The sequence below is a fragment of the Ursus americanus genome, chromosome 8 (genome assembly GCF_024610735.1).
Source record: "Ursus americanus isolate L20-20 chromosome 8, mUrsAme1.1.p, whole genome shotgun sequence".
Lineage (NCBI taxonomy): Eukaryota > Metazoa > Chordata > Mammalia > Carnivora > Ursidae > Ursus > Ursus americanus.
In genome coordinates, this window is record NC_142134.1 from 26,739,041 (window position 1) to 26,751,346 (window position 12,306).

Below are 12,306 nucleotides of genomic sequence, written 5' to 3' on the forward strand. Positions count from 1 at the left end.
CTTCAGCGCTGTTTAGCAATTTACTCAAATTGTAATGCTCCATTCTAGTAACAGCTACAAAGAGGAGATTCTAGCATTGTACCCCTTTTATGAAAGGGGCCATGCGGTGTCGCCGAATCAAGAAGTTTGACCTTGCATCCCACAGGTGTTAGGACTGGAAAGCCACTGTCAGACCAGTGAAATTCTTCACAGCCTGTGATCTCCATCAGCGTCCAAACCAACTGAAGCGTCTTTGTCTCTCTTTTCAGTCACCAAGTCAACAAGACCTATGTGGAGCTTTTAATATTCATATTTTAAAATTTTATCCTGAATGTACACGGAGATGTTCTGCATCAGACAGATTTCTTACTCGTTATTTCCCAGTGAGTGAGTGTCTCTTCCTGCTTGCCTTGGGCCTTACGCCTGGGGTAATGGGATGAAAGCCAGATCAGTTGTCCCCAAGGGGGGGGGGGAGTGTACAATCCTCTCTGCTTATAAAGGGAAAGCAGGACTTTGTTCCATTGCCATCTGAAAGGGTCTCCTTGGTCACCTGCTAAAACTAAATCCCAACTCTAACCCCATGTTATGTAAGCACAATCTTTCCAAGAGCCAGGTTGCCCCTAGCCTTCATTGGTAAAACCTATGGGTGTCTCTAAATTCTGTGGCTTTATCTCTTTTGACACGTGAATACCTGGAGAGCTAGCATTCCAGTCTCCCCACCACCCTGAGGCTTAACCTGACCATCTGTGCCTGGATGTAACCATCGGGTCCTCTTTCAGGAGATTAGAAAAATTCTATTATCTCTTAGGATCAGAGCAATTAACTAGACAAATGACAGATTTAATACTCATGGTATGTGAAGAGGCAAGGACTTTTACCGGAACATTAAGAAACCCAAAGAAGTTTTATTTCCCACGGCCTAAAATATATTGCCCTTGACTTCGGGTTAAGGAAGGAGTCAGTGCTGGCTGGCATTTCTCGAGTTTCCAGAATGGTTTGCATGTGTTAACTTCTATACAATTTAAAGATTGCTGTTCCATCTTACCTCCTACATTCTGAGCAAGTACCACTGGAGTTATGAAGAGACTGTTTTACTTACTTTTCAGGGGAGGGCATAGATGCTCTGAGTAGGTGTTTCTTGTCTGCAGTTACCCAGAAACTTAAGACAAGTGTGGGCATGTGCCCACCATCTTCCTCCTGCTGAAGGATATAAACGTGCCCAAGAATAGGTCCTGAATCAGAGACAGGCCCTACCTGGCTTTCCCCATGTGCACAAACTCTCCTCCTTTTCAGATCTAGAATACATTCTCTTCCAGGTGGCTCAGATCTTTCCAGGTCATGAGATGACCACCTTTGTTTCTGTTGTGGAAGCTGGATACATCCCCACTGTCCCAGGGCCATTTAAATTCAAATTTTCAGGCTTAGGAACATTTGAACGATCACCGTATTTGTGAAGCATTGGAACAGCATTGCACTTGGTGATTGTTCTCTCCATGAAGATTAGAAAATAAAGACCTTCTCATTTAGACCTTTAAACAGATGAAACACTCAGCCAACTCACTTTTTTTGCTTTATCCCCCCATTACACAAATTGTTCGAGTTCTGAGGAAGAATGCAATTTGCAGTTTAGCTCCCAGCTTCATTAAGAGGGAAAAGAATGCATAGTTGAAAAACCATTTCACAAGATAATTTAAATGAGAGCTCTTTTAAAAATATAAACATTCGCAAATTTTTAAAGAGCTCCAATTGAATAACAGTTGGTTATAGTGAAACAAAATGAGTATTTTATGTGAAACAGAGATTCTCAGGATGGGGGACTGCAAGGACGTGGAGAAAGCATCAAACATGCCTCCGTGCACAGGAGTGGGACTAAGGAGTGGCCACTAGCAGCAGTCTCTTAAGTGGGTGTGACCTGCAGTCTGTTACAAATTTACAGTGCTCGGGTATTCAGGAGAAACAACAGATCAAGAAGGAAAACAAACCAACCAACCTAAGCAAGGAACTTTTGTAAATAGCTTTATTTTGATGCTATTCGTAAAAATACACCAATAAATACTTAAACTTCTCTATTCCAAGATAGAGAAACACCACATTACTTAACACTAAACAAGGCAGTATGCCTTACAAGGAAGACATAAAATGTCCAAGGGATATTAAAAACGTTAGAGTTTTTAAAGCTTCAACATCAGAAATGTTGACCACGTACCGTGAAACTCTCACTAAATAACAGCTGGCATTCTTCTCGAGAGTACAAAAACAGATGTGCACCTACACCCCAAGACCTTAACAGGGATGTACGGGCTTGTATCCCACACTATTTATCTCCAGCCTTTATCATGGTGAATGATAATGGCATGGTTTCCCCCACCATCCCCCCCAGGAAATAATAATTTAATGAATGAAGAATATTTAAATTGCAAGAATATTTAAATCTGCAAATTAAATAATAGAACTGAACCAACTTTGATGGAACATAAAAATGACCTTTTAAAATAATAGTACAGCAAATCACCAAATTCTTATCTTTAAATATTAGCTAGGACATTAACATGCTAGCTTTGAGAAAATAAATAAATAAATAAATAAATACATATGTTAAGAAATAGACAAATACTCATAGGCAGTAGGCAAATACATTAAACACAGTTCAAGACGTCTCAGGAGGGTCCTCTTTCTCTTCTGCTCCGCTTTCACTAAGGCTGCAACAGTAGCGATAGGCTTCTGCCTTCTCTCGAGCTCAGTTGGTGCTGCCCCTGTGAGGAGAAAATGGTTGCTGTTAATAGGACTGGATAAATTGACTGCATAGCCCCCTGCCATTTGGTCACTACCTACATCGCCACCCTATGCGGCAGGAAATGCCAGGCTCCTGGACGCTAATTAGGCATAGGGGTCTGTGATCCCAAATGTATTAATAGCTTCAAAAAGCCGGAATGTAATGTCACAGTGGACTAAAAAAGTACATTTGGGACATTACTTGAACCTCATAGCAAACACGTGAAGTAGCTATTTTTATTTTTCTGTATTACTGAAACTTACAGAGATTAAGTACTTTCCCTGGGGTTACAGGAATAATAAAAGATGGAGCCTAGATTACACTTAAGACAAGGATTCACTGCAAAGTCCCTGATTTTCAGTATTTCAGTTACACCCTGAGTTTCCTTGAAAATATTTTCCAGAGGCATTTGCCAGTATTTGTGACCTATGACTCCAGTGCCGCGTGTGAATAAAAACACAACTCACTTGTTCAGCATCTTATTGATGATTTTCTTGACCATGGGGGCTTCGGGGTTGAGACACACCTCCTGTCCATTCTTGAGAGTGGCTCTGCAGAGAGAAGGCAGAGTCCGCGTTGGCGGCAGGTGGGGCTGGGCGGCGGGCCTGGGGCATCGCGGCGGGGGCAGGGGGGGCACAAGGACGCGAGCAGCGGCAGCAGGGAGGGGCGTCACTTACATGACTTCGGTTTGGGCGCAGTGGGGTCCCGACGGCGTCACCTTGACATTCTGGATGTTCTTGAGGTGAATTCCCTGCAAGGTCTGCAAGCACTGGCAGCGCAGTTCGGCGACCACGGGCGCTCCTGCGGGGAGAACAGACCCGGTTAGCGGGCTGTCCCGGGGTGGCGCCCACCGCCCCCCGTCCCGCCGGTGGGCTGGGGGTGCGGAGTCTCACCTGCGGCGCGGCGGCCGGCGGGGACCAGGAGCAGGAGCAGCAGCGCGGCGCCCAGGAGCCGGAGGGCGCGGGGTGCGGCGGGGGTGGCGGCGCGGGCCATGGGGCTCAGCTCGGAGAGTCGGGGCGGCGGTGCCTGGAGCTGGAGAGCTGGAGCGAGAGCTGGCGGAGCGGATTCTGTGGCTGCCCGAGCCGGGAGAACCCCTTTTATCCCTGGTTGGCGCGGGGAAGTGAGCAGCCCGGGGGCCAGGGAAATTCCCGGCGCTGCAGGTCGCTCCGGGGTCCGGAAGGTCCGGGCGGCCCCGCCCCCGGGTTGAGGGGGGACCCGCCCGGCCACCCTCCTGCCCGGCCTCCCGCGTGTCCCAGAGACTTCGTGGACCTTCTCCTTCCTCCAGAATCCCCAAAGGGGGAGTGAATGGCCTTACTTGAGCCTGGGCCACCTATCAGAGACAGGCTTCTTGAACGTCAGTTGTCCGGATTGGGGGAATAAGGCCAGGGGGGAAGGGTGACATGCTTTCCGATCTGTTACTTAACGCGTGAACGTCTTCTGGTTTGAAGATTTTGCTTATGCCTGCATAAGTAGACTCTGTTAAAATACATTTGTCATCTCACATTAGACATAAGCATGTCCGCCTTTTTCCTGGTATTTTACAAGGACAAATCATACTTTGTGTCATATCCTGAAGGGGTGAGGGGACTAACTGTCGACTGTTAATTCAGTGTTTAATTTAGGATAAAGTGTCTTAACCCTACATATCTTCCTTCCTCTATGCAATTTTGGAACTTCCAGAGCTGGAGTAAATCCATGAATATCATCTTTTTGGTCTAGAGGGCGTGGATTAATCCGTGAAGTAAGGGGCTGGTGGTCACCTCAGAGCTGCTGGGGGGAAGGAAAGCTGCTTTGGGCTCATGGGGTCCACAATTTCTAGTTTTGTCCGAGCACAAAAGGGTCAGAGGAACCAGCTGATGCCTAGTGTGAGTAGCACCCTTTGGTCGCGGAAACAGCAAAAAGAGGTGTTCCTGCAAAATATTTATGTTCTAGATCACGGATCTAATAGCACTTCCTTGTTTTATGTTCACAAATCTCATTTCATTTCCAAGTTATGTGGACTTTACTGTCTCCGGTGATTTGATATCCTTTCTAGAGAAATAACTGCAGTCATATTTTGTTTTTTACTGATCTGTAATAAGACATGTTAACTCCAGCCTTTGTCATTCAGGAGCTCATTTTTCACCCTTAGTTTTAATGTGATTGTTGTTGTTGTTGTTGTTGTTGTTGTTGTTGTTGGGTTGCGTGTTGGTTTCAGATGACTTGGGTGTGATTCTGGAAGTTGGTCTGTGAGTAGAGTGGGGTTACCCAATGCATTGGGTGTGTAGAAGGGGAGCAGGGGAGGGAGGAGTTGCTATGGAGACGCACAGAGGCACGGAGCAGCGCTCTGCTCCACACCGACAGGGCAGGAATTTCCGTTCTCCCCATGACAGGTATCAGACATTTAACCCGTCTTTGCCTTAGTTTCTCACCTGTCAAATGAAGATTAAGGGTACTACCTACCTCAACAGGTTGTGATGATGAATAAATGTATTAACGTTCATAAAGCACCAGTACATACAATATGCTTTAACTCGTTTTTAAATAAATAAAAGAGAAATTGCTTTTTCCATACTACCAAACTGAAACTCACCTGGGAAAAAGATTCAAAAAAGGAAAACATCTCCTTCAACCAATATAAAATTTTTGTACTATTTTTTTTTTCTTAAGAGAAAACTCAGAATGAATATTTTGTTGGCTAGTTTAATTGTTCAGTAATTTTATAATTCTAATTTCAGGAATTTCAACTACAAAATGAGACTACAACTAAAGATGATCCACCTTATTAGAAAGGATTATGAATGACTAAATTATAAGTAAAGATTGGTCTTTCCATTTTTTCAATAATCATCAGTACAATCCAGCAAAAAAACCCAAGAAATCTAAAATTTTTAAAAGAAGTAGGAAATGAAAGATGACCTGGAGTTTATAAAATATTAGTAACTTAGCAATAATTGAGAATTTGTGTAGATACTACTGTTGTTATCCTTATTTTTCTGGAATTCTCAATTAAAAATACCGTGGGGTTTATTTATTTATTTATTTATTTGAGATCATCAGTAGCTCAGAATTATAATAGCTGTTCTTTAAACGTTAAAAATACGGTTTTATTTTTCTGATTTTAACTGTGTATCTGCTTATTATAGAAAAATTATGAAGGACAGAAAACACTGAGATTGTTATGAAGACTTTTTGACTTTTGTCCAAGAAACAATCTATAGCAGATCTTCCCATTATTTTTCAACATCCTTAGTTACTTACATGTGTTTATGTGCTTACAAGATGCCTAGTAAACATAAAGTATTATAATATAGCACTTTAATCTGCTAGTCAATGTTCTAAATCTTTGATGTATAGAAAACCCACTTAATCTTCTCCACTTTGTCTCCACACTTTTCTTCACTAGGAAACAAAAGGGCAGGGATATTAGGTAATTTGCCAAGGTCTTGCAGTTAATAAAATCCACAATTCGAGCTCTCGCCAGTGCTGCTTTAGCCACCACATGTTAAAAAATATATATATATATATTTTTTTTTAAGACAAGTATTAGCTAGCTTCAGGGGAGCAGGTTTGTTTTGTTTCAGTTAGTTTAAATATGTTTGCTCTTCTCGTGGCTAAATAGTTCAGTTTACCTTTCTTAAAGCTTAAAAATAGCAAACCGCTCCAAAGTCTCCAGTGTCTTATTTCACTAACAGCAGGAAGTTTCTTTTGTGGAATGAATATGATATACTGAAATTTAGTATAATCTACATTTATCTATCTCTCTGATTTTCCACATCAATGGACTTATGTGTCCAAAATCAGGTCAGTGGGGTGAGCACTCTGCTCAGAGTTTCCCAGAAGGAAACTGGGCGTTTTAGTTCTTATTTGCTGAAATAAGGACCACAGTTTTCTGCTTGACCCAGTTTGGGTACTTTATCATATTTAAATAATGGAAATATTTTGCCTTCGGCATTAAGAGGAGGCTACCCAGAACATTACTCTCTTTATAAGTTAAAAAAAAAAAAATTGTTCTAATGCTTTCCAGATCCAATCCAAAGTATTCGCATAAGTAAATACTCAAGGTGAATGAATAGAGCATCAAAAAATTTATACCAGTGAACAGAGTTGAAGCATTTCAAGAAGCAGCCTCATATTTATAGAATTATCTATACTTTTACGTCTAAGACTTGCTTGATAAACGTCAGTCGCTTACAACATGAAATACCAAAGAAAGGGCTTTTTTTTTTTCTGTCTTAATATATCAGTTTTCCTAATTCAATCCCCAACAGTCCCATATGTATTTCTTCAAATAATTTAAAGAGCAGTGGTGTTCTGAAGCCTAAAAAATAATCCAATTCTTTGTTTTTGCAAGTGTCTTCCCCAGCTAATTACTCATTTTATGAGCTGAATGACAGATTTCTATGCCCAAATTTTAAACTAATGCAATCACCAATTTTAAAGGAATAGAGCAGCCCTAAAATAAAAACATCGTGACTGAGTCCCATTTTGAGCTACCATATTACTGCATCTTGCCTACTGGACTGACACTATCTGATCTGCCTTTACAATCCAGGCTTGGTACTGCCTCCTGAGATGATGGAGCCACAGGGATGGGCTCTGCGGCGCTGCTGTCCCCACTCCGGCCTTGGGAAATCGTGACGTCACAACGGCCACGTCTATTTTGTTGCAATGACTGCTTTAGGTAGAATGACGCTGACTCTGAGGGGAGAAGAATGGAGATGTCTGAATGTGACATTCAGTGCTTCGATCCACCCACTTCTTCAGTCCAGGGCGTTTTGTCCAGTGTTAATGTCGTAAACCTGAGCCAGTCTCTAGTACATTGGTCATTTCTACCTGGCTTGAGCTTCCTCCTTCTTCTGGTTATAGAACCTTGGTTTTCTTTTGGGGACCACCCCTTCTTCTTTCCAATCTGGGTATTTCAGGCAGGGTGACCCTGCTCCAAACTCCAGGAGTGGGCCGATGACTCCAAGTAGTAGTGGTCAGTCCTTCCAGTCTGGGTCTAACCTGCAGCCCAGTTCTGATAAGTACAGGGGTGGGCAAGTGACCTAAGTCTGGCCAGGTCAGAAAAATTTCCTGGAGTCTTTTTTTTTTTGTCAGGAAATGGCTGGAAAAACAAGCCCTTGCTTCCTGCGGGGTTACACCTACCAGAACAGAAACTTGAAACCTTGTGAGTGCTTGAGTGCTTGTTAGGAGCTTGCGTCAAGTGAGCACAGAGAGAAAAGCAGCCTGATCTGGAGTGAGACTAATTACTAAAGCGAATTTTTGAACTGCAGCATCCAGCGTTACTTCATCTACTCAACAGTCTAAGTCGAATGATTCGTCTTCTCATGAAGCCAGTTTGAGTTGGGTTTTTGTTACTGATTCCACTTATTGCTAATTACCTTTCTAACCGGAAGAATCAAATTGAATTCCTTTCTTTCTCCCTTTGTTTCAACATTGGCACTGATTATTTACGGAGCATGTAGGAGGTGGGAATAAAGTTTGGCCAGGGATATCGAGAGGAATAAGACTGCTGTCCTCTGACTCTCAATGCAATAGGGGAAACGAATGTACAAATAGAAGATTTAGAAAAGCCTGTCGTTACCATAGCAGACCATTGCTAAGGTGTCAGGAGTGAGGAGGAGCACCCAATCCAGCTCTTACAGAGGGGGTTTACGAAACCTGCCAGAGAACTTTTCCTGAAAGAGGTGACCATTCACGTGACTCTTAAGGATGAGGCGTTTTCCAGGTAAACGGAACACTGATGGGCAGGAAGCATTTCCGGAGAGGGCCAGACGAGCAGAGGCATAGCAATGGGATAGAACAGGTTGAGTCCTAGAAGCTTCTGTGACCAGAGACTGAGGAGAGACTAAGGCAGAAGGAGGTGGCAGGCCTCTGACACTGGAGGGCCATGTGCTGGTAGGACCCTGTTTGTTGGCTCAGGATCCAGTATGAATGGTATCTCAACCGGAAGGCCTCTGTAGGTATCTCGAGGTGTTTCCATGGCCCTGTTGCACAGACCACACTATGACCTTTATTGGCTACCTACCATGGGGGGTGGGATATAACCTAAGATTCAGGATATGCGCACAAAAATGAGGGTGTGGTAGCTATTGAATTAAAAAACATATACAAGGTACATGCAAGATAGAAGGGACTGTGGTCAGTTTTGCAAAAGATGTATAGTGGATAAAACTGAAACTCCAAATGTGACGTTCCTCTTCAGTACTAACCTGCATACTTTCTTCTGCAACACAGCTGGTCTTTCCTTCTGTTCCCATGCTAAGGCCATCCTGGTGATTTTCACCATCTATAATTAAGTTCATTTCAATTAACTCTGAGAACCATCCAATATATTAGATTGGGGCATTATTCGAGGCTTTAAAAATAATAGATTTCCATATAAACTTTGTATTTCCATTTTCTTAAGATTTTTAAATTTATTTTAAAGAGAGAGAGAAGGGGTGCCTTGGTGGTTCAGTTGGTTAACTGGCTGCCTTCAGCCCAGGTCATGATCCCAGGGTCCTGGGATCGAGCCCCGCATCAGGCTCCCTTCTCAGCAGAAGCCTGCTTCTCCTTCCCTCTGCCTGCCATTCCCCCTGCTTATTCTCTCTCGCTCTCCCTCTCTCTGTCAAATAAATAAAGAAAATCATAAATAAATAAATAAATAATAAATAAATAAAGAGAGGGAGGAGGGGCAGAGGGAGAGGGAGCAGATCCCTGCTGAGCGCGGAGCCTGATGCAGATCTCTATCTCAGGACCCTGAGACCTGACCTGAGCTGAAATCAAGAGTCAGACACAATTGACTGAGCCACGCAGGCACCTCATTTTCTTAAGATTTTTAAAAAATTTTGTGGAAGTAGTAATGAGTCATCAAATTACATCGCGTATAACATAAATCAAAGAGTACAGAAATGCCAAGGTTACAAAAGGATATGTCAAGAAATAAATATGAAAAATGAGGAAATATCTTCATGGAAATACTGTTCATGACATTTGGCTATATCAGGCATGAAAACAGCGTGACGACCCTGTTTTGATGCCTCCTATATTGTGGAAGTGAAATTTGGGAAGTAAAGAGATGAACTAGAAACCGCAGCAAACACATTACGCATGTGTGTGGATACATAGTCAGCCAGGAACGTGACAAATCATAAAAAACTTGATCAGAGAATATCCTCTGTAACATGTCAGCATTTTGAAATGTGTTAATGCATTTTTTATGGCTCACATATGGTCTCTTTTGTAAAATGTTCCCTGTGTGTTGAAAAAATACATATGATTTATGCAGTCGTTGAGTGAAGTGTGTGTATTACCAATGCTCTGGCCAAGATGGTGGATCCTGTCGCTTTACCCTCCTGTACTGCTGCTGATTCTTTACTGCTGTGCCTTTGAAGCACCAAAAGAGGCTTGTTAGAATCTTTAACTATGATTATGGTTTCATGCATTGCTCCTTCCAGTTTCTCTCTTAATATATTTTGATAAATATTAAGTTCATGGAATTTTAGAACTGTTTGTCTCTTGTAGAAGTACCTCCTTTTTATTTTGAATCAGTCTTTTTTTTTTTAGTCTCTAAGTCTACTTCTTTCCTTAAGTCCTAATATATTAATTAAGCCTTAATTAATGTATCAATTATTAACTGATGTATTACAAATTTATATTAATAATACATTAATGCTTATTAACAAGTAATGCATCGGTATATCCACATCAAGTTTCTTTCAGTTAGCTTTAACATGATATAACACTTTCAGTTCTTTTAATTTCAAGCTACCTGGGTCTCAGTATTTAAAGTGTGTATCTTTTAAGAAGTATAGATTTTTTTGGTCTTATTTATACAATCTTTGTCTAAAAAAAGTCAGTCTTTGGGGCATCTGGCTGGGTCAGTTGATTGAGAGTCTGACTCTTGATCTCAGCTCAGGTCCTGATCTCAGGGTCATCAGTTCAAGCCCCGTATTGGACTTAGTGAGCTTGTCTCCTTTGTCTCCTCTCATCTGTGACAGAATCTCATCATTGCCTTGATTTTCATGACTTCGACAGATCTGAAGAATACTAGTTAGGTATTTTGTAGAATGTTTCTGAATTTGGAGTTTTATAATGATTTTCTCATGATCATAATGGGCTTATGGGTTTTACGGAAGATTATGATGGAGCCAAAGTGCCCTTACCGTATGATGTGGGGGGCAGGGGTGTCCCTGATATTCACATGACACTATTGGTCATAATAACCTTCATCACTTGGTTAAGGTGGGATCCACCAGATTCTCCACTGTAATGTTGTTTTCTCCTTTTCTTAATCTCTTCCTTGGAAGAAAGTCACAAAGCCCACTCCATACCCATGTGGGGAGGGGAATTAAAACTCACCTTCAGAAGGAGAAAGACTCGTATTATTAGGCATTCTTCTATAAGGAAGATTTTTCCCTTCTCCCCCTGTCCCATTTGCCATTTTGCTTCTTTATTCCTTAACTTCTTTTGTATTATTCAGACATTTTCTTTTATTCCATATTACCTCCTTTTCAGATTTTTTTTTTAAAGATTTTATTTATTTAACAGAGACAGCCAGCGAGAGAGGGAACACAGCAGGGGGAGTGGGAGAGGAAGAAGCAGGCTCCTAGAGGAGGAGCCTGATGTGGGGCTCGATCCCATAACGCTGGGATCACGCCCTGAGCCGAAGGCAGACGCTTAACGACTGCGCCACCCAGGCGTCCCTCCTTTTCAGATTTTTTAAAAAAAGATTTTATTTATTTATTCAACAGAGATAGAGACAGCCAGCGAGAGAGGGAACACAAGCAGGGGGAGTGGGAGAGGAAGAAGCAGGCTCACAGCGGAAGAGCCTGATGTGGGGCTCGATCCCAGAACTCCGGGATCATGCCCTGAGCCGAAGGCAGACACTTAACCACTGTGCCACCCAGGCGCCCCTTCAGATTTTTAAATCCAAAATTTTTATCTCCCTTTTAGTGGTTACCTTAAAAGTTGCAATCTATATTCCTGCCACACTACAATTTTCCTTCAATTAATACTTTCTCCAACAATGGAATACATGTATTATATTCTAAGTCCATTTCTCTTCTTACCTATCCTTTGTTATTTTTGTTGTGTATTTTACTTTACAGCATATACGTATCTCCATAGATGATGATGATTCTTCTTTTGCTTTAGTAAGTATTAACATAGATCACTATTCTTATTAAATAACACAAATTGTTCAAGTTCTTAGGAAGAATCCACTTTTCCACCTTTTGGTCCCAGCCTCATCCAAAGGGAAAGAATTGCATAATTGTTTGAAAATCCACTCACCCAAAGCATTTAATAGGAGCTCTTGTTACAATATTTATAAAAATCCAGAAGTTTATAAAGAACGAATTTTAAATATTTAATCAGTGTGAAAAGCAGCAATATTTTGTGTAAAACTAGGATTCTCAAAGTGGTTGGGAGTGTAGTGTGTCAAATATCCCTTAAATAAGAGAAAGGTAAGGAAAATAAAAACTAGGAGCAGGCATAAAGTTAGGTGTGACCTACAGTCTAACTGTATAATACCTTGGGCACCCAGTAGGAACCAATGATTGAGAAGAATAAAACAAAACCCAGGCGTG

The 12,306-nt window shown here is 41.8% G+C and overlaps 1 protein-coding gene across 1 annotated transcript; it reads right to left on the reverse strand.

Moving 5' to 3' along the window:
- Positions 1-1,985: 1,985 nt before the first annotated feature.
- LOC123789142 (growth-regulated alpha protein-like) lies at positions 1,986-4,031 on the reverse strand. The gene is made up of 4 exons (XM_045792987.2): positions 3,646-4,031; positions 3,430-3,553; positions 3,220-3,303; positions 1,986-2,732 (listed from the first exon to the last, which is right to left on the reverse strand). The coding sequence occupies exons 1-4, from the start codon at positions 3,743-3,745 to the stop codon at positions 2,717-2,719; spliced, it is 324 nt and encodes a 107-aa protein (XP_045648943.2). The 5' UTR covers positions 3,746-4,031; the 3' UTR covers positions 1,986-2,716.
- Positions 4,032-12,306: the final 8,275 nt, after the last annotated feature.